General features: G+C 40.4%; 1 protein-coding gene across 4 annotated transcripts in view; it reads right to left on the bottom strand.

Annotated features, from left to right (window-relative positions):
- The window catches only part of ANO3 (anoctamin 3), a 232,071-nt gene that overhangs the window by 75,876 nt on the left and 132,789 nt on the right, over positions 1–23,406 (bottom strand). For 3 of the 4 annotated variants that reach the window (XM_083463197.1, XM_083463198.1, XM_083463199.1), the window contains exons 2-4: positions 20,288–20,494; positions 20,083–20,154; positions 13,519–13,655 (exon numbers count right to left, since the gene is read on the bottom strand). In XM_083463197.1, the coding sequence (XP_083319323.1) occupies positions 13,519–13,655; positions 20,083–20,154; positions 20,288–20,494 (416 nt within the window). Of the gene's footprint in view, positions 1–2,829; positions 3,153–13,518; positions 13,656–20,082; positions 20,155–20,287; positions 20,495–23,406 lie in introns of those variants that run through there. The other variant, XM_083463200.1, reaches the window with a different exon arrangement.

The raw sequence follows: 23,406 nt of genomic DNA, 5'->3' as shown, positions 1-23,406 counted from the left end.
GGAGACTGGCAAGTAGTGAATTTTCTAATCTATTCTTTGCACACCATCCTAATGATAGCAAACTACGCCATTTTACTAATGATAAAATGGACTGTGAATCTTGGAAACATTTGAGCACGGGCTGAACAAAGATCATCCTCAAAACCATGTACTATTTATCTTTGAACTTGGTCTCGGAAAATGGTCCATATTCTGATTATGACAAGACCACGAGGCAATATTCCACACATTTATCTCAATATTTGGTATGCTTACAAGGCAAATACCTAACATACTGCAAATCTAAAAGTGTTGCTATGTAATTGGCAAGGGTATGCATCAACTCTGGGTAAGCTGGAGTGATTTGGGAAAGGTCCTCGTATTCCTAAATCAGATTGAACCATTAATAAGGTGTATTGAGTCAGATCAGGTGCTCTTTAACCTGCTGAAAAGCTCGGTGGTCTTCCTTGTTCAAAAAGTGCACAAAAAATGCACAAAAAAATGTATCCCCCCCAAAAAAAAACAAAATGAAGCTGACTTGGAAAATTCCCAGAGCTTAATAGATGAGGGAGGTTTTTTTTGTCTTGATGAACAGGTCTAGCTTTTATTCACAGTGAATTATTTTCCCACGGTAAACAATCCCCAGATACGGTGTGGTGAGGGACTGAAAACTGTTTTCCATTTAATCTATGCCTTCTCCTGTTTTCTCTATTGTATCCCTCCAGATCCACAGAGGGAGCAGAAGCCCACCCTCTGTCAATGATCCTTTGGGTAACAATTTATGTGTGACATTTTCACCTCTTTATCCCTATGCATGTCAATGGAGAGTGCTTTCTCTCCCAGAGAGAAGACTCTGAATCTCCAAAATCTGTGGGAGGTGATGGAAGCCCACTACTGACCAAGAATCCTAAAGAGGTCCTTGGTGGAAAGTGACATGTCCCGCACCCAAGTGTTTCTGGGGAAACCATGCTCTTCCCCCCAGAATCTAATTCGGTCATGAATAACTAGACTGGCTCTGAAACAGATTGGGCTGCTTTCAAAAGCTGCAGGTACATGTCAGCACTTGGGGCTGGCGCACCTGCCTGGTAATTGGCAAAGGTATGGGTCTACCAAATGTTCCAAATTTATCCTTTTGAGAAAGAGAGAAAAGAGATCAAGCCTCCTGCTGCAATTGTCACAGCTGTTGTACAACTATTGAGGGCAATGGAGCCAACTCCAGGCTAGTATTTTAAATTCTAATATCCAGACTATTGGCAACACGGTGCCTGACATATGTTGATGGACTACAACTCCCATCATCCCTGATCATTGACCATGCTGGCTGGTATTGAATGGGAGTTTTAGCCTATCATCATCTGCACAGCACAACAGTGGCTGTATCTGTATCAGTAACTTTAAAGTTCATCAAGTAATTGTAAAGCTCATCTTCTGCAGAACATTTGTAAGCACTGGATTCAAGGGGGTGACATATGTTTTCCTTGAAGTCCTATAATAAAATACCATGCAGCTATCCAGCTGATGATAACTTTATCTCTGCCTTTCTTTCCCTTTCACCTCTTTTGTGGCACCAAACCACAATGCTCTCTGCTGTTATCTTAAATTGCTTCCAAAAGAACAGGCATTTTCAGCCGTAAATCTCAAATTTCCAGTTAATTCACTATTGACTTTGCTTCAGTAAGGCTTGTTACCTTGGAAATAGGATAATGCCTCATGCTAGTTGTATTAGTGTGAAGCTATGCTGAAAAATTCTGACAATAAGCAAAAAGCACAGAGGTCTTGAGTACCACACGTAGCAAGCGGAGCATAGCTATATGGTGGTACTATACTTTGTCAAGTGCTGGATGCTGTTTTAGCATATGACACTGACAAAACAACTAGAAGTGACAAGATGGAACCATCTGTCTGCTTGTTAAGACTCACCATTATATATAAATCAATGCACATTTTCCGGGCTAGATTTTCAGCATATGATAAACTGTAGATAAAGTCCAAAATATTCTTGAACTGTGGTTTGAATAGAGCGCTTCCCCCCTTTTTTCTAGGTTAACACCTGTTACCAAGATCACTAGAACTGAGTGTAAGATTCTAATCTCCCATAGAGAAACATTTATTTTATAATAAATATCCAGACAGCTTCATAAAACGCAGAGCAGGAAACATGATTGAAAATCTGACTCATTTGATCAAATGAACAAACAACAACAATTCTGTTATTTGTACCCCTTCCATTTGGGTTGCCCCAGCCACTCTGAGTGACTCCCAGCATATGTAAAAACTTCACCATCTTTACTTCAGTTACCACATTGCTCCTTGTTTCAGACACTACCCTCTCCGTAACACAGTTGAGCTTTGCCTGGTCATTTGTAATGTTAACCGCTTCTCTTGTACTAGAAAACTATTTGACCCTGAGGATGCCTAAAAATGAATTGCAAACAAAAAATGATGGCTCACTGCATGATGAACAAACTTTGCATAATCTTGGGTAGGCAATGAGAAAAACAAGAAGCCGGCAAACCATTCAACACAACTCTGTGCTAGCAAACCAGTAACTTTTTTTCTCAAATTACATAGGGTGCAGTCCTTCAGTTTCTCTGAAGTCAATGAGGACACCCACAGAGATTTTAAAGGAGCGAGATTGTAGTTACATTGACCCTTAAATTGCCAGTGTTAATGCAGTTACTTAGACAATATTTCAGAGTTGTTTTTGATCAGACGTTTAAACAGAGAAGCAAATCATATTCAACAGAGAAATTACTCAGCTGCCGAACAAGCAGCAGCTCAGATACTACATTTCCCTTTAACTAGGAATTATCTTGCCCTAAAACAGAAACACTAAATTATGTATGTTACCTTTTTGTCCATGCTTGAAAGTGAGAGAGCAGCATGTGAAGGTAGAAGGTCTTCGTCAAGGTATCCTTTTCCATGGAGCTGCTTCTCTGTAGCCTTCATAAAGCCAAAGATTTCAGAATGCTGGAGAGATCGTCTCACTGCTACAACTTTATAGAACTGTTGCTGTCTCAACCTTCTTGGTAATGTGAAATTGCTCCAGCGGGATTCATAAAAAGAACCCCTTGGAGGTTTCTCAAATTTGAGCACATAGTTCTATTATACAATGAGTGTCCAAAGACAACCCATTATTATCTTAAGTCATCATGCCTCCAGGCTTTCCTCTGGTACGCTTGATTCACCACCTTGATATTCACTCACACATTACTTAATATTGGAAACAGAAAGGAGCTTGATTCAATAGTCCACACTGAGGCAACGTTCCCAGTGGTTTGTGTAGGAGTTTTGCTTTGTCAAAAAGAAAAAGGGAAAAAAGAACCCTGCGTGACCGAACTCTAAATGCAATATTCACTCATCATCAGCACCAATATTTAAAGAACCACAAGACTCAAAGCCTTTCTGCATAGATTTTGATATCCTTCCCTGAAACAGTGAACATTTCATTTTCCACAATGCCGTTTAAAGCCTTGTATCAGCTTCATAGTTACACGGCAATTTATAACTTGTCCACGGTACCTTAAACCCATTAGCATAGTCATTTGCTTCAACAAGATCTGTTTTATTTTAATAGGGTTCTTACTAACCATTCTGAAAGTAATTTGCTACTAATGTACTTTAATATGCTTTTGAATCAATTATTAAAGCAGTTTGATCTACTGATCATTTAAGCAATAGCTATAAAATATCCACACACAAAGAGAGAGAGAGAAAATAATATTGTCAAGCACTTTTAACTGGTGAGCGTGTTCTCCTTAGGCTACTCTGTGCTCACTCTGCTTTGAAGGAAAGTTGAAAAGTGGAGAACTATGGGGAAAGCAACCTTTCGGAATGTGGGTAGTCTCATTTCTAGGACCACACTAGCTGAGATGCAAACCAAGTGTTCTCCCCATCCACAGAATAAAACCAACATCCTAAATGAAAGAACCCAGCTAAAGATAATTGTTAGTAGAAGATGGTGGCAGCTTTGTGGGCTTGGAATAGCATGACAGGGTACAGTAGTGCACAGGTTATAACACCCTATAAACAGATGTAGCAGGAGAGTTTTGCAAGTTTCAAGCTCCTTATTTTGGTGATTATGAACTTATTTTCACTTCTTGCCACTTTCATAGGATGGAACCAGTAGGGATGATAGAATGGTTCAAGCACATGTGTGGAAAAGTTGGGTCAGCATTCTGCCTTCAGAGTATACCAATGATTTCTTTCTGGGTTGGAGGAGGAGACAACTTTCATACACAGCTTGAAATGATTGATACCTTGCTAATTGTGATTAGGAGGGGTGGCAGATTTGAATACAGTGCACCTGCAACTAATGCTAACGTTACATACGTGGATGGAGAAATGTAAATAGATAAATGGAAAGAGGGAGAAACCAGACATTCCCTCTTTGAGACTGGACACCTCTATCCACAGTGAGTGACCCAACATCAACCCAGGCTCTGGCCACAGTTGTAGTACTAAACTAGATGGCCACTGGTTAGTTATAGCAAGGGAATTATTTTGTTTCTGTGCTTTTTTTACATGAGAAGTCTATCATGTTAAAGCTAAACCTCAAAAACCAGATTTGGCCTTCTGAAGAAAGATGGACTATCACTAGGATGGCTAAATTCAGATACTCTGAAAATCGGGCCACTTAAAGCAGGAATCTCCAGCCCATCATGCCTCTCAATTTAGTCCCTGTTATGATAGTAGGCTAAATCCCCTTCCCTCTTGCCATTTCACCTCTGTCCTCCTCTTGCTATCTCACCTTTGTCAGATAGCTTTCTTTGGCAGCCCAACCTCTTTCCATAGGAGGAACTGAAGATGCTACTTCAGCCAGTATGGAAGTGGGTCTGGTTGGCAAAACAAGAACAGAGTCCATAACCAGCCCACTCATTTATTTTAGTAAATTATTTTAATTGCTGAGGTTCAAATCTGGTGATGAGGGTCCCTGGTGATTTACCAGTGAAAAACAGACCATTAAATAACCTGCACATTTTAAAAATTGCCTGGTTGTTTAAATAAAAATTCCTGATTAAATAACAAGTGATAAATACATGAAGAGCTGATGTCCCATATTCAACTAGATCATCAACCAATGATAATGTCATTAACATAAATTTGCAAGTGAAAACCGTACAAGCCCACTGATAATTGCATTTCAAGGCTATGACAAAGGAACATATTCTAGCTATTCTGCTCAGAGAAACATTAGTCTTAGTAATTCAGCTCTAAAAGCAAACTGATTAACAACAGGGTTCAGGACGTGATCTGTTCCTACACTGGTTTGACTTTCCAAAAGCAAAACGTAGGAGTCTTTGAAGCTCAAATGAAACAATTTTGCTTCTGTTCCATTGATAGGATAACATGATATCAGTTTTTTTGGCCAGCTAGCTGCTCTGTTAAGTCTAGCATTATATCCATAAGTAGAAGTAAAAATACTGGTAGTAAACCACTTTGTTCATAGACATAAACACAAGTGGACAGGTATGGACACAATACTCACATTCTCTCTTTATCTTGTCAAAGACAACTCTCTTTTTTTATTTGAGCCTAGAAAGCACACCCCTTTCATTTGTAATATTCCAGCACCCAAGTCTGTGACTGCCTGAACACAAGAAACCCCATCCTGCTTCTCAATACTCCAGAACTGCACACCTTCTCTCCACCCCCCTCCTTTGAGCTCTTCCACTCCCTTCTCTAAATTCATGAGGTGCTTGCTTGTATTTTCCTAGATCCTGGGATCATCATTCGTTCTTCTGCATTCAGCCTAAGCTTGAATCTACCCTATGCTCTTCTTAAGGCAACTATTAAGTATTTACACTTCCACATTTCTAATATGTTCCTTTGTTTTTCTGTGAACTTTGCCTTTAAAGAGATTTTTTGTAGAAGAATCAACAAGCAAAAAGGAGTGCTCTATTGTGGAGCCCATGCACTGCTATTCTTGGCTACTACCAACAAACAGTGGTTTTGGGGTAGATGTGGATGGGACAGATGAAGAGACCTTTCTGTCAGTTTGCATTTCTTGCTACAGAAAGTATTGATCTGATGTGTAGAATTCTAATTAATTCAAGAGGGTTCTGGAAGCTTTTCTCTGTGAAAGAAACTGGTGCAAGCTGGGAATTTCTATCTGACACCTAAGTTTCTATTCTAGAAACAAGCAGAAGGTTCTTAGTGTTTGGGTTATTCCTTCAGAGAAGCTGAGTACAGCCTGCTTAAACTGGCTCTGTTATCTCTTTCTGTCAAGGTCAAGCTGACTATAATAATAAGGCCAGAAGGAGCCTGGGCTTCACTTTCTATCTCTTTTTCCTTCTGTTGTGGTGGTCTGTATAAAGTATGCTTAGTGTTAAGGTTGTAGTCTTATTATAAATTATTGTAAGGTAAAGTTAAGTCTGCTGCAACTGGATTTCTTAAGGACAGTGCCAATCCTGAATGGATTGGATCTGTGACCATTATGCTCATTTGCCTTCAGTAGCAGGAAAGCTCTGCTGGATGAAATATTAATTGCCTCTGTTCTGGGTTTTTTTTTTGGGGGGGGGGGAGAAATCCTGCAACGTGTTTAATTTTTTTCCTGCTAACTATACGTTGAAATCTGTTCTGGATCAATATGAGTAGAATTCATGACACTTTCCTGCCAAGTGTTGATCAATGAGGAAAGCATGCACAGTTTACACAACTGCTATGCAAGGCCAGAACAGAAACCCATAGAATTCTCTGCAAGCTGATGAAAGCAGCTTCTTTTGTCCCAGCTTGGTCACTGGAATACTGACAGTGGATATTGATAAAAGCACCACTATACATGGGCAATTTTTATGAATAAGTAGGGACCAGGGAGGAGTGTTTCTCTCTTGTCCCATCTCTACACTTCCCCTTCAAAGTCTAACCTGCAAGTATTCATTCGGGTGAAATTTCTGCACAACTCTTACATTCCTGAAGTGTTGTAACATACACACAAAACATGTTTTTCCCCCTAAACTATGACAAACCATCCAGCAATAATTTATGATTGATAGGTCTTGGGAAAGCAATTTTCCAATTAGTTCAAGTGAGTAATTTAACAACTGTGGCAGATAAATGAGAAGTGCACATGAAGTTAAACTTGTGGCATCCATCAAGTCGTGCTATTTCACTTTGGGTTCAGGATTCTACTCCCCATATTAACATTATTTGTGGCTGCATTTTCAGATTGCATTTGGTGGTGATTGGTTTTCCATCAAAAGGCTTTCCCCTCCCTGTGGTTCTCCTCTTAACTGGTTCCTTCTTCCTGTAATCCAATTTCAGATGCTGAACAATTTTGCATTAAAGTCACTTAGCTGATGTGACGACTCATATCCCACTTAAACCAGTGGGTGTTGAAAGCATTCAAGGCACAGTGCGATAGTTAATTTGAACATCTAAAGAAATGAGCAAAGTGAGAATGGACGATTGGAACCTGCCTCAGGAGACTAATGGAGAAAAGTTACTCAGTCTGACTCAAAAGAATAAGAATAAGAGATGAATAAGGTAAGAGATGAAGAACATAATAGTGGTAAGAAACTTTTCTTACCAACTTTTCATATACCACTGAAAGTAAAAGTTTAGTATTTCACATCAGAAAAATGTATAGTACTTTCTCTCCTCCTTTTAGAAATAGTAGGTGGTATTCAACTAACACATTCCATCAGCACATGAATTTGAACTTGTTCACTCTAACTTCCCCTCTCCCTGTGTGTACCCTGCACCCTTCCCAAATCTGCTCCAGCGTGTTGAGGGAACCCCAGAACAGATTTAGGGGGTGTAAGGTGGTGGGGAGAGCTCCATTCACAAGCAGAAATCTTTGCGCCTATGGGACACATTAGTTAGATATCATTCCACTATTTCCTTTCTTATAATACTCTAAAATGTTTAAATCGCAATGTATGTTTTGGATTGAAATCCTGAACCAGAATATGCACAGCATAACCCTATTTGGCCAGTGTAACAAATCTAAACTGATCAAGAGAAGCTGCTTTTAAATTTCACAGAACTGCAGAGTTGGAAGGGACCTTGAGAGTCATCTAGTCCAACCCCCTGCAATGCAGGAATCTCAACCAAAGCATCCATGACAGGTGGTCCTCCAACTTCTGCTTAGAAACCTCCAGTTGAGAGTCAGTGAAGTATAGTAGCTAAGAGTGTCAGATGGATTTGGAAGCCCAGTAAAAATCTTACTTCAGCCCTTAGGCAAGTTTAGAGGGCTGCCAAATGAAATTCTTCTGAGCATGGAAAAAAAAAGGGTACTCAGCCTTACCTTCTTGTTCTGCATATCTATCTCTGAGTTGCCCAGCTACACTGCTAAAATCAGCATGTTTGGGTGATAAGTAGGGGGAGCTCTTCTTTCCTTTCCTTTTGCACCACTGTTACTTCTCCTTACACTTCTGCCACTTGTTAGGTAAGTGAAAGAAGAGAAGTCTTTGAGGGATGACAGACTGGCTCAGAGGACAGTTGCCAGGGGGAAAGGGGGCTGTTAGGAATCGGCCAGTGCATTTCCCCAAATCCTTCAATTGGCTCAAAAATCATATTTGAGCTTTCTCAATTCTTTGAAGACATATTCAGGTAATTTCCAAGTAAATCCAATATGAGCTTGCCCATCTCTAGTAACCATAGATATTATTATTCCTAACAATGGATAAAGGTGTCCTGCAGTAAGGCAAGGCCCATGTAGGGGGGTAGGACAAGGTGAGGCAGGGGGCAGCCTAGATGCTAGGCAAGGCCTCTGGGAACACAGAGCCCTGAATTTTCTTCAGCAAGGGACAAGAGGAAATTGAGACTATATATAGCAGTAGCAACAGATGTGGCCTGATTGTTAGCAGTACCTGTACTGCAAGATGCCACTATTATTATTATTATTATTATTATTATTATTATTATTATTAATACCCTGCCCATCTGGCTGGGTTTCCCCAGCCACTCGGGTGGCTTCCAACAAAAATTAAAATACAATGGTCTGTTAAACATTAAAAGCTTCCCTAAACAGGGCTCCCTTCAGATGTCGTCTAAAAGTCTGGTACAGTGGTACCTCGGGTACTTAATTTGTTCCAGAGGTCCGTTCTTAACCTGAAACTGTTCTTAACCTGAAGCACCACTTTAGCTAATGGGGCCTCCCACTGCCGGTGCGCCGCCGGAGCACGATTTCTGTTCTCATCCTGAAGCAAAGTTCTTAACCCGAGGTACTTTTTCTGGGTTAGCAGAGTCTGTAACCTGAAGCGTATGTAACCCGAGGTGCCACTGTAGTTGTTTTTCTCTTTGACTCTACTTAAAGGGCACCAGCCTTCTGCACGTATCTGCTACTGTGATGGAGCTGGGAAGCCTGAGGTCCACCTGGGCTTTCTCTTAGTCAGAGAATGTCAGCGGCTGTGCCACATCTTTGGGCTGGCCCTGCAGGTTCATCTCACAGCAGCAGTTCTGGGTCTGTCCCTGTGTGCCTTTTTCCTTCATGTTTGGAGTCCTCCCCTTCATCACCCAATGAAGAGTAATCCTGGTTCCCAACATAATAAAATAAAATAAAATGCACAATTCCACTATAAAAATGGCACCAAAGAATGATGCCGGTAAATACAGTTCAGTCTTAACCAAATCTTCATTTTTAAAAGAAACCCAGTTATACTCCCTATGTTTGTTCACACACTTGAACAAGAGGACAGCAGGCGTTTTTCTTAGGAAATACTAATCCAGTGCCTTTAGCACCCCTGAAGGTTACATAACCAGCACCCATTTACTCTGAGTTGAATAAATTGAAAACATACATGCCCACAGGTGATTCTAACGCAGCAATTTGTGGTGATGGAAAATCATACCCAAATTTGCTGACACAGTAACACATCTTCCAAGAAGTCATTATGCAGCGGTCTGTCAAAGATCGGACAACTGCAAACGTTATAGGCCATGATGAATTGTGACATTGCTCTTGGCAATAAATAATCTCTAGTTTCAGCAGTTTATCACAAGTGTTTGGCATTTGATATTTAGGACTTTTTGCATCATTAAATTCTGGATTCACCTGCAGGGGTTGTCAGTAGCAAAAGCCTATTGGAGACTATCCTTTTTTAACCAGCTTCTTGAAAGGAGATCTTTATCCTATTTTGGATTCAAAATGGTTTTCACACCTGAAGTTCTTTTTGTTTGCATATATGGGAAGGTTTTTACACGTGGGATGTTTTTTAATTGTTTTAATTGTTTATGATTTTACTGTCAAATTGCTTTGAGATATTTTACCGGAAGAAATTCAGAAATGGAATCAAATAAATAAATTCCAAAGCCCAGTCTACACAGTTTATATTTCTGAACACTAGAGGACTATGGAAGGCTAGAAGAGTGGGTCCTGTTAACAGTAAAGGAAGGAGAGGTCGCCATGGCTAGTGGCAGAATCCTTTGGTGAGTGAACAGAAATGAGTAACTGGAACCCAAGGTGAGGTAGTACAACTGATGGAGACTTTGAAGGGACCATGTCCAGCAGGAAGCAGGTACTTGACATGACTGTATGATTAGGCAGTGAGGGCAATTAAAGAGACAAAGAAACTCACAGAGCAAGCTATGAAATGTATGCTTCTTTACGAATACGGCAGAAAACCGCAGCATTAACCTTGCTTCCTTGAAGTAACATGTAGGAGTCATGTTGCTTTATCTCATTGGCTGCCCTTACAATTTTCATGAATATTATACTCAAAATCCTTACACACTATTACAGTGCTGTCTTAAATTACACCAACCTTTTGGGTAAGAGGTTTGAAAAGCTTTAATGCCCTGAGCTTGCCGCACTGCTGAAAAGTTTCCTGCACAAGTCAATATGAAAGGGATTAAGAACTTCATCATTTGGCCCCAAGAGAAAGACTGGTAAATAACGCAGCAATGAATAATGAATCCCAGGTATCTGCCCTTTACAGAAAATTGGTCACTGCTGTTGAGGGCAGCAACTAAATAGTTTGCATTAGCATGCAGACACCGTTCAGAGCTCGTGAAACTTTTCATCTTAAAGAATCCAAGCTGCAGGAGTTACAGTTTCAGCAAAGGTTTACAACTGCAATGAAGCATCTGAAAGGTCTGTCAAGAAAGCTGACAGATTACAACAAGCTGGCCTCTGTTTGTGACGCAAACTAAATACGACAATTATATGTTATATATGTTTTCCTCACGGGTTTTCTTTTTCTTTTCTTTTCTTGACAAATATATAAATTTAATTTATAATATTTTAATTCAAAATTATAATTAACTGTGATATTACAAGCTTAAACAAAGCACAATGTACTATTAATTTTAAAGAAAGGATATTGTCCTGCCGAGGACGCAGAAAGTTACAGGTCTATAGCATTGGTTTTTAAACGCATTACAAGTGGACAAATTATATATGGTCACAATTATATGATTTCTATAAAACCATTCCATCTCAAACCTGACATTATCATGCCTTTTCTTTCCTTATTCAAACCTGAGGCAATGGGTTAGGGTTAGGCCATAGCAGCAAACTTCCAAAGTTTTTCCATTTTCCTGAAGGCTGACCCTCAGCATCTTTGTTGGAGGGTCAGGTGAAGGAAGGAAGAATCTCCTTAAGCCATTATTGTTACCAAAGTCACCACTTTCAAGCCACATTTTGCTTCATGGGGTAAAAGAAAAAAAATGTTTCTTTTTCTTACTCAGAAGACCAATATTTAATTAATAATAGGGCCAAAAGGGATGGAGATGTGCCACCCCTCTACCCATTGAGCATACTTTTAATGCAGACTCACGCTTTTGAGTAAAAACCAGTTTCAGAGAGAATATCCACACAGGCACAAGTAGTTTAACCCTGTACTGGAGAACTTTGCAGGTGGCAATGTGTCCCATCATCCTGCAGCCAATCAGATCAGTGATACCTGCCCACACTCTGATGAGGTCCAGGAAGTAAGGGACCACTATTCATGGCAAGGAGGCAAACAGGAGAAAGAGGGTAAGAGGAGAGACTTCAGTCCCCTCACCATCCACAGCTATCCCCTTCCTCCTGATAGCTTTGCACATGCTGAGCCTCTCACCATCCGACAAGCCCGGTCCAGCAGCTGAGAACAGGGCTCCTACTAGCAAAATGGGGCTTTCCTCCTTCCCCAAATCTGCTCTGTAGGCTCAGAAGAACCCCCAGAACAGCACACAGAGGGGGGAAAGGGGGGTTTCCATCTGGTAAGCATAAATACTTGTGCTGACAGAATAATCAGAAGAGCTTGACACTGAATTCCTTCCCTAGTTTTTCAGGCATATGAAATTTGGGTGTTCCACTTACACACTTTCTTTCTTCACTTCAGCATAATAACCTAATACACTTTCAAATTTGACACAATCCTCAAATGGCAACCATTGACATATGGTTCTAAATGCACCATAAACCTTCCGACAGACATGAATTCACTTTCCCCCATGCAATCTTTGCATACATAAACTGAAGGTATTTGAAAATGGAAGCATCCATTGCTACAGCCATGCATGTTATCATTTAGGGACTTGTCCTTAATATCAGCTTGCCATATTTTATTTGTTACAATACAGATGATCCTTTATCTTAGAGGTCCTTTTATTAATGGAATGGATTTTATGTCAGATTGATATCACAGGTGAAGAATTGGTTGCCTCAGGTAAGCAGATCGTGCTACTTCCAAACCAGGAAACTGTGTAACCTCAATTTTGACTCATATATGTGTGATGTACAATCCATCACATCTTCTGGCCATGGGTCACTGACTAAACAAATCAAGATTATCTGTACCATGTAAAACCCTTGTCCCTTCTGTCTGTCTGTCCTTTCATTAAATAGCCCTGAAAATCTTAAACTGAGAAGACACTAAACAAACAATTATTGCACTGGTGAGAACACGACAATAATAAATAATAATAATAAATTTTATTTATATCCCGCCCTCCCCAGCCAAAGCCGGGCTCAGGGCGGCTAACAACAATAAAACAGTATAAAAGTATAACATAAACAACACTCTAAAATCATTCATTGTAAAATTAATTAATTCAGGCCACTGGCAACCATTGGGCCAGAGCTCCGCGAAGATTGCCGAGGGAGGGAGTCAGGCTGTGCCCTGGCCAAAGGCCTGGCGGAACAACTCTGTCTTGCAGGCCCTGCGGAAAGATGTCAAGTCCCGCAGGGCCCTGGTCTCTTGTGACAGAGTGTTCCACCAGATCGGAGCCACAGCCGAAAAAGCCCTGGCTCTAGTTGAGGCCAGCCTAACTTCTCTGTGGCCTGGGACCTTCAAGATGTTTTTATTTGAAGACCGTAAGTTTCTCTGTGGGGCATACCAGGAGAGGCGGTCCCGTAGGTACGAGGGTCCTAGGCCGTATAGGCCATGTGACAACATCACATGGACTAATCCTAGCTCTTTAATTTAATCTATTCTGACATTTCATACTTGGAAGACTTCTCTTAGACTTTATCATCCTCATTGCTCAAGTATTACATTACAGTGGTCAATCTGTTTGTCTGTAATGGACCAACCTAATGCATGTTTAAAAGTGAACCACCCCGATAGCAGAAATAACAATACATTGCAAGAACCGTATCCTATAATTCATTACCTTCAATGATGACTTAGTCCGAGTCTCTGGTTTCTGTCTCGTAGGCGTATTTTTAATAAGCAGAGACTGATCTGTACGAGAATCATAATTCCCATGTTCTGAATCATCTGTATATGTGTCTTTTTCTCTTCCTATGTCTGAGAGGGGGAAAAATACCAAAAACAGATGGACTCATTTGATATGACTATGGAGACATTCTAGCAAAGGTACAAGAACAATTCCCATAATGATCCACCTTTCATTTCTCTGCCACATGTTCCCATCACCTTCCAGTGCCCTATTTGTAATGAAAAATCCAAAATTTACTATAAGCAATTTTTCTTTCCTTAGTTCTGAAGAGCTTTCAGAAGGGGAAGGGGTGAAGCATGGGGAGTTCATTGTAGCATGGGCAACAGGAGCATTGAATTGGCTCTGCTGCCGTACTAGCACTGCACTGAGCACCCATGCCTCACCCCTTGCCCTTGCCCTCTCAGAAAATGGCAAATATGCTCAGACTGGGAAGCCAGGCACATAACACCACCCTGCTTGCCCTCCCTGCTGAATGCTGCTGAACAACTGGAGGATTCACATTCCATTCTCCACTCAGAGTGTTCTGGCCATCAAATGAAGCCAAGAATGGGGGAGCATCTTCAATAGCTATAGAAATTTTAAGGAGCTGCTTTGTTTTTTGCTTTGCTTTGCCAGCAAAGCACAGTGCTTGCAGGCCACAAAAGTAATAGACAATGAGCAAAGCCAAACATTGATTTTTTGGGAGAGTACTACAAACACTTTCTAAAAGCACAGTCAACACTTTTTGTTCGCTATTATTGCAGTGCTTTGCCTGCCAATGCTTACAATAATGTATACAAAACTAAAACTATCTCACACAAGATTTCTCCAGGTTTTTTGTTTGTTTTACTACAGTATTAACATTTCTTCTAATATTCACTACAAGAGTCTATTATTTTTTAATAACACCTATGCAGATAATAGTACATTGTGGTAAAAATGGGGGTGCAATCTTCCATTATGGCATTTTGCAATTAATGCAGCTCTGATTTCAAATTTGGTGACTGGGATGGTAGTTTTTCAGTTTTCTCCAAAGCTAAATATTTGGGAGACAAATATTTACTTGGGAGTGAATCCCACTGAACTCAGCATTAATACATCTGAGTAAATATGCAAAAGGCAGAAGCGAAAAATCATATTTTTGCTTTAAAATCATGATTTTGTCAATTCAAAAACAGTTCAAAAACATGATAGGCATGATCTAGCCAAATTTAAGCTCTCCAGAGCCAGATCTAACATGTGCAAAAGAAGCATTACTCAGAAACAAGTATGGATAGGGGTGCAATTTATTCACTACACACTTAATTTGCACTCCCTACAGCAATATGCAGATTGAAACACGACTCTTTCAAATTTTGCAGTTTTCTGAATTTTGTGGTGCAGTTCCCCAACCAAAATTTGTGTACAAAAAAGCATATATGAAGGGAAAGTGTATACAGTGGGTTACATTCTGAGGATAGTGCACAAAGCCAAAATTGTGTATAGTAAAAATACATTGGGTCTAATGGTAGGTGATATTATTATTAATAATAATAATAATAATAGAATTTATATGCCACCCTATACCTTGAGGTCTTAGGACGGTTTACAGAATAAAATCAAAATATAAAACCACAAAATACATTATCAAAACAAAAACTACCCAACCCCCTCAAAAACCCCTCACCTTTTAAAAGGCCAAAGGGTCCCCCCCCAAGTGCCTGCTCTCTTTTTGCCACATTAATTTTTTTAAAAAATTTTTTGCCAACCACATAAAGCTGAATGCACTCAATACGTATAAATTTTGAGTTACTTGTACACAGCCTGGATATTTGTGCATATACAGAAATGCATTATTCTGTGGAAATTGCTTGTAAAAGAAGAAGAAGAAGAAAAGACTGACAGAAATGCACAGAGAATGCATATACTTTTCCATCCAGACTTAAAAATCCGAGCCGATATTTCTTAGGCCCTTGTTTTGTTAAGCAGTTGAACTACTATGTAATCTTTAGGGAAGTGAAACCCTTACCCCACTCTTAGAGATGATTTGAAATTCCCCACCCTCACCCTTAGCGAGCTTTGAATTTTTTTATGGCTAATAAATGTGATGATTAAGCTGCAGAGATGAAAGCTGCCTTTACAAGCAGCCTTGTGCATATACAAACACACACATTATTTGGGAGTAGATTTGTGAATCATGTAAGTTTCATCTTCAGACCATTCATTAAGCCAGTCTTCTAAGAAGACACCCTGGAATGATTACTTAATTCACATAGAATTCCAACAGCAGAATGGAATTTTTCACTAGGCTACTTTCATCATTATCCTAGCGAAATAATGTATTGATTCTAAGTACTGGAACATCATCGTAAAGATACAAGATCAGCACAACTCTTTGTGGTGGACGGCAGGTTGAGGGCAGTAGTAGCCATTAATTTTCACACCTTCTGCGTCTTTGCTGCCTGGAAAAGTAATTTGATTTCCACTGAGTCCCTTATTTCAATTACTCTTTCATGAATTAATTGTGTCTTAGATGACCACACACAACACTTCACTCCATCCAAATGATGCAGTATCATCATCTATAATTTAGTTTAACTTAGTACATAAGTAATATTTCATGACCAAGGTGAAATATTGAAGAAGACAGTTTTTATATTTTTTATTTTTTGGAGTACCCAAATTCAAACTCACCGGCTGGCATGCAAGAGAACATGGCAGGCTATTAATATGCATGTGACACAGATGCTGGCAACTTCAGAATCCTAAAAATAGCACTAATGATCTCTGTGCCAAAGAGCTGGGAGTCCCTGAATCTACTAAAGGAATATATTCTACAATCTAGGATATTAAAGTGGCAAGGAAGTTCTCAGATTCTATTGCAGAAGTTTCTGGTGTGCATTAAACCCATATTCATGGATGAATCTCACGGATTCTTATTTACCAATTTTCAGACAAATTATGTTCTAGAAATAGCAGAACTTATAATCTCATCAGGAAACTAGCATTCCTATTTTGTTGGCTAGTGTAGATATAACAAACTCCCAACTTGATTAGAATGGCCTCACATACTCTCACCCAGTTCTACCTGGTTTGTAATAACTGTGGGATTCATATCTGCTTTAAATCCTGGTTAAAAAACTAATTATCTAATTACAGGCCTGGTAAATATTCTTAATGCTGATGTATTGCACATATAATGCGGTAGTTACAACAATTTGTGGAAGGCATGGCAGAATTCACCGGGAGTAGAGAAGGGAGCATTCAAATCCACAGCACATTTTTTTAACTCTCGGCCGTGGAGCAGTTACATTTGCACCATTCCAGTGATCTTGGAGCCAACAAAAAAGGAATTTGAAAATTAAATTATAGCATATACAAAAAATCATTACTGCTTGGGATGCAAAGATTGCTATCTCATAAAACTTAAAAAGAAAAGAGACCCACTAAAAGTAGTTCACACGGATTCTGAACATCAAATAGTAAAGCAAACATTGATTTCCTTTAATTACTCAGCTTCCTTTGATGATTTCAGCTGTGTCATCTTTAAAAACCAAAGCACAGATTCTTCACAGATTTTATCTATGCACAGCCATTCCCCCAAGAAAAGCTTGTTTAGTGCCTCCTATGCTCACGCACATGGTCAACATTTTAAACACAATTTTACTAAGCTTTTTTTTGCAGTTTATTTGAAATCTCAAGGTGGCATGTAGGTTAGTTAATATGCTGACTCTACAGATTACTCCACAAACTGATTGATGTGTTGGGAGTGTTTCCATTGCATGTCTAAAAGTAAACAGTGTTTTTTCTTATTAAATAAAATTATTTGTACATAAAACTTTTTGTCTGTGAAACTTCTGCCATATATAAATTTCAGCACTTCTATAATGGAAAGTAACCACATTCAAAACAGAGGTCTGGATCCAGACTGTCTATTCCATGAACAGAAAGTCTCCTTCCAGTTGTGGAAAGATTGAAATCTGGTGAAGCCTTCTAATGAATGAATGGGGTGGTGACTTTTGCCAGTTTTCCCTTCCCCCTGCATAGCTGCAGTTTAGACCATCAAGGGTAGCCCAATGTAGACTGCTATAATATACCATGGCTTGAACAAGCCCCCGTTTCTGTATGAGACATAATGGGAAGCTCCTTTTTGTTAAAACTACAGAACCTTTAAACTTTGTCTCATCATGTGCAAACCAGAAAAGAAAAGTTTGCAAGTAGCACATTCTTTCAGTGCAGCACATAATTATGCCTTTGCAACCTGTGAGTCAAATTAACTGCAGGCCACCAGATATGCCTGCAGTTTGCCGCATGCTTCCAGTCTGCGTTGCTGGCCTGGGACTGCAAAAATTGGGTGTGTGGATCCCCAAATATCTTTTTGGCTATGGTAGGTGGCTGGAAAGCGGCATTCACCTTGCTGGATTACAGATTCTTCAGACCAAATCTGAATCACTTTATCAATGTTGAACCGTATCATTCCAGAACTGAATCTTTAGCCACTGCTTCCCTGCAATAGGATTCTCCACCCATCAGATTATCATCAACAATTTTTTTGCCCATACACATCCAAACCATGAGACAAGGTTATTATCCACACTCATTCAGAGCATCTTGTCATTCTAAACATGGCAATTACATCTTATTGTATTGTTGGCTCAAAGTTCAGCTGGAATTTAGCCTTTTGCACTAATGGCTTCAGTGGCCGTCCTTCCTTGCCTTATTTTGTACAGAGCTGTACCATTTCCCCTTTTATTTGTCCTTCCTAGAAGCTTCATGATTAAATATTTATCTCACACACTTAATTCAGACCCATCTTTTAATATCCTCCTGGGGCAGTTCGTAGTAGATCACTGAAGAAATGAAAGTCATTAATCACAGGGGTTATGTAAGCCCCGTCAGCATTCCAAGAGTAACTGCAGTCATGTCGCCCTGACTTTTTCATGCAACACCTCCGTGGCCAGAGGGTTTCACAAGAAGAACAAGCCCCATTTAATAGGTCTTGTGATAGTGGAAATGTTGTGGATCAGAGGCTACAGCTTAAAAACAAAAATACCTCTATACAAAGTCTGAAGCTGCAATTGTAAGTACAGGCACCCTCGCACTGATCCATGTTCTACTCATTTCTGACCATGTATATGCGCAGCACTGGAAAATCATTAAATGATTCAATTCATACCCAGAAATAGCAAGAGAGCTCTGGGCAGACTTTGAGGCTCATGAGGGGACCCTACCTGGAGCCTGAAGAGGCCATCAATGAGGGCACAGGAAGCCACAAAGAGACACAGTGGGGCTTTGTACTGCTCAGCCTCTCCACCTAACAGCTGATATGTGGGGTAGCACAGCAGCAGCAATCACTTTCCTCTGCATCCTCCAGCCTCCTGCCAGCCCCAGAGCTTCAATTCTAGTTGTGGCTATTATTAAATACGGCATTTTTTGGTATGGATTGAAGAGAGAGCAGCAAGGAGGGTATTTAAAGGGTGTCTAGAGGGTAATCCCAATTTTATGCAATTTCACTTATGTGCACAGGCCCCCGAAACGTAACCCGCACATAAGTGGAGAGTCACCTGTATGCTTAGGACAGAATTACACACAATGGATTAACTTTGTTGATCCAACCTTCACATTTTCTGTTCTTAACCTAAATATGTACGACCTAAGTGATAGATCACATCACATCATAATGTATGCATCTACTAAAATGAAGGAGGGGACCCTCCATTTTAGCAGGGGATTGTGGTGCAAACTTGCTCCTGAATCTGAAAGGGGGTTGCATAGAATCTTGCCAAACTCAGCAGGATTTAACCCCCACTCATCAGCTGATGAGAGGGGCATAAATTCTGCTCAGCTTGGTTGCATATTACTGATCTCTTCTGGGAGCAGACACAAACAGCCAACACAAGGTTTAATTCCACTTTCCCACTCATCAGATGTCATCACATGATTGACAGATGGGGAGCCCCACTCACATGTCTAATTTGGCCCAAGAGGCAGATCCCGATATACATCTGGTCCATGGGTCTAAAAAGGTTCCCCACCCCTACCATACAGATTTCCATAGAATCACCTTACTGAATCAGGAAGAGGTTTACTTGGTTTACTGCAGAATTCAGGAAGATTTAAGCTACACTCATCAGCTGGTGAGCGATGGTTAAATCCTGCTCAGATTGGTTGTGCACTGCTGTTTTCTGTGGGAACTGGCAGGAACAGCCAATGCAAGATTTAACTCCATCCTTGTATTCATCAGAAGATGTCATGAATGACATCAGCTAATGGGTTTATGGACGTGAATGTGGTTTGGGGAAAACATGGGTCAACTTGCTTGGCCTGTGCTCTAGAGGCCCCCCACCCCTGGCCTACCTAGTTGAATTACCAGAGAAGAATTAAAGGTCAACACACAGGAATTTCAACTGCTGCTTTAAAATGAATCTTTCAGAAGTTAATAATTTCACATTTCAGCTCTAGGTTGTCCAAAGAGGAAGGAAAGGGGGATTATTTTGAACAATCACAATAGAATATAACTGAGCAGGGCAAACTCACCTAAGAACGGATCGCTGTATTCTGTATTAGATAATTTGAGTAAATTGTTTTCCAAGGTTTCCATCACTTTAGCTGAAAGGCATAATAAACATTTGACATTCAGGTCACTGTTTATATCACACAGCCCCGTTCCTTTTGTTTGCTACGTTCAGAATGTATCACAGATGTGGAAGAATGCCAGTGGCCTCAGTGTGCCAGAGCTCACCTCGTTCTGACACTACATCGACGGTAGCGGTTGATGTCCCTGCAGTCCCTAGCTGAGGTTGAGGCTGCACTCGATTTGGCTGCAGGAATGAGGAATGCTTGCTGAGGCTGTGCGGGTGTGTTTGGCTCTGAGCAAGGCATGGCAAGGATCTCCGGGATGGTTTCAATGGGGGCTCTTTGACATTCTCGCTCTTGCTAGTGTTCATGCCTGAAACAAAAGATAGAACCGTTAAGGAAATATTAGTCAATTTCTGTCAACTGCTGGAAGGGAATTTGAACCTGCACTGCAAAAGTCATTCTTACAGCAATAATCTTGACAGTTTTATGTACTTTATGTACTGCAAATGTGTTGGAATCTTTTAACGGCACAAACAGAGAGACAGTAAACATGTGGGCTACTGGTTACTTTCAAAATAAAGAGAGTTTTTACACTCAGTGGCTTGCACCCAATTTCTGCTAACATAAAGCTGGGAGTTTGATTTTCTTCAACACCTCCTACCCACTTAAGAGGCCTGCCTGATCCCTGTAAAGCAGTTTTTGAGAGTTGGCGTGTAACTCGACAAACAGAATTGGAGAAGGTGTAGAGGTCAGTGGTCTGCTGAGTGGGGAGGTTTCATTATGCCTTTACTTATGCAAACAGATCAACTTTCAGTTATGACAATACTGTCACTGGGTACATCATAATATGTTTTAAAACTGATAATTGCTTACAGGCATGCAAGTAATACTTCCCAAGGTACGCCTCTGTTGTAGAAGTGACTCTGAATATGCAACAACAGAACTAGGAGTATTTAGAAATCCAAGTGAAAATACAAATTGATGAGTGAAATTGTAAAACCTATGTATGCACAACCTTTGAAGATGATGATGATTTTCATTCTGCTCTTCCACCGAAAGATGCCCAGGGCAGCCATACACCAGAGCTTAGAACATTACAAAAATTTAAACTAACATTACAGTTCTGCCATGAATAATAGCAATTTTGAAGGCTGCTATAAACCTACTGCTCTTCAAGTATCAAATGTGTTTTGGCCCCCACTTGATCATGAATCCAAACTCAGACCCCCCCCCAAAGCTGTAATGCTCAGATCAGTGTGATACAGTCCATATGCAGAAGAACTACTCAAAGGCACTGCAAGTAATACACATAACTACTCAAAGGAGTTGATATGCCAAGGCACAGCAGGTGAAGCCCTTGATCCAACAAGGACACACACTCTGCAATTGTGTTATAAAGGGATGGGGTAGTCAAGGCAAGAGATTCTGCTCCTCAACAAGCAACCTAGCACTCCGCCTAGAGGGCTGAACTAGTCAAAAGTTGTGCATAAGTACTCCTTTGCATAGATGTCAGCTGGGCCTCCAATGACACCTTAAATCAAGTAGCTACATACCTGTTCTTTCAAGGCAAGTACCAGCCTTTCTAGCACCGATTGTTCCCCTAATTTCTGGACACAAAATCTGCCCCCCCCCATCTCTGTCTTATCAGTCTCCATACCCTGGTCCAATACCTTCAAAGCTTCTCCTGATTCACATAGAGTCAGAGATTGGATGACCACCTGTCAAGGATTCTTTAGTTGAGATTCCTGCATTGCATGGGGTTGGGTTAGATGACCCTTAGGGTCCTTTCCAACTCTATGATTCCATGAAATATAGCACAATGTGTCATCACCTTGAAGTGGACTGTAGTTAATTAATGAAACTTTTATTGGTCTTTGAGGTGCCACAAAGCATGCTACTTTTGCTGCAAGGGATTAACTTGGCTACTCCTAGCAGTTCTTGAAACCACTTTGTATCTACTAATGCTGTCAACTTTGTCAGGTGCGAGCATAACTTTGCTTATCACTTTATGGCATTGTTAAGATATTACATCCACACAGAGACCTCTTGCTTTTTGTAGTAGCCTAGTGTGAATGGAGATAGAAACAGGACTCTGTAATGCCCTTTGGTGATTCCTCCATGCACCGTTACTGTGACCATATGGAGTAGGAACATAGCCAAAATGTTAAGTAGTTTAATCTTGCTGAACAGCCATTCAACCCTCCGATAAAATATTGGAGCAGTAAGCATTAAAGGATGCCTTAAAATGATGTCTAAGACCATCTTGGTAATCTTTCTTAAACCAATGTTTGAAGAAGCCAGTCAAAGGTTTTTTTAGTAATAATAATTATGTGTTACTCTTATGGGTATTTCCTGTATAGCCTCCTGCTTTTCTCAGAAGAATCACTGCCACAGACAGCAATTAGGTAAACTTATGTGATCCTTAAAAATGAAGCCCAAAAGAATTATCTTTCCCAGTAGTAGTAGTAGTTTCCAAAATGTAAAGCTTGCTGTAGCTTTCTTTTATTTCCCAAAACATCAAAGTAGAAGAGCACCAGATTATTTGTGATTTTTGTGTTGACTACTGAATAAAGACTTGGCTCTTGAGGTGTGAGAGTGAAGTTCCTGGCACATGATTGGGCCTTTCCTCTCCATTACAGGCTCCCTGAACTCCAGAAAGTGAACCCTCCAGAATGACAGTCAGAGGCCCAGTCTGAAGTGGAGGGGTTGCTCCCTAGATGTTGCTCCCTAGATGTTGCTGGACTCCAACTCCCAGCAGCCCCAAGCAGCATGGTCAATGGTCAGAGAGGATGGGAACTGTAGTCCAGCAACATAGGGAGAGCCACAGGTCAACCACACCTGCTGTAAAGGGAGGAGGGAATCAGGACATTGGGATTGCCACCCTGAGCTAGTGGAATTTCCTTCTCCTTCTGCAAGTGTGTCTTTGGAGCTAAGCCAATGTACCCTTCCACCACTTACATAAGGACCACAACACACATTATTGGTCATCTTTTATACATTTGAGGATATGCTCCTTACAGAAGGAAATAAGGCAGCTCCCTGCCCCAGATGTTGATTTAGGTAAGCTTATGCAGACAAAAAGACCAATCTTTTCCGGCAGTCTCAATTTCCACTTTCCAAAACATAACCTTTGCTATGTTTTCCCCCCTTTTATTTACTGAAATATCAAAGTAGAAGAGTGTCAGGTGATTTGTGGCTATTGCACTACTCTATAAACATAGCTTTAAAAACAACAACCCAGAATGGACTACAAATCTAACCAAACAAATCTAACCAAATTGT

The sequence above is a fragment of the Podarcis liolepis genome, assembly GCF_965112155.1.
Source record: "Podarcis liolepis genome assembly, chromosome: 1".
Lineage (NCBI taxonomy): Eukaryota > Metazoa > Chordata > Lepidosauria > Squamata > Lacertidae > Podarcis > Podarcis liolepis.
Note: the sequence above shows the minus strand (reverse complement) of the source record. Positions and strands in the feature narration are given on the sequence as shown.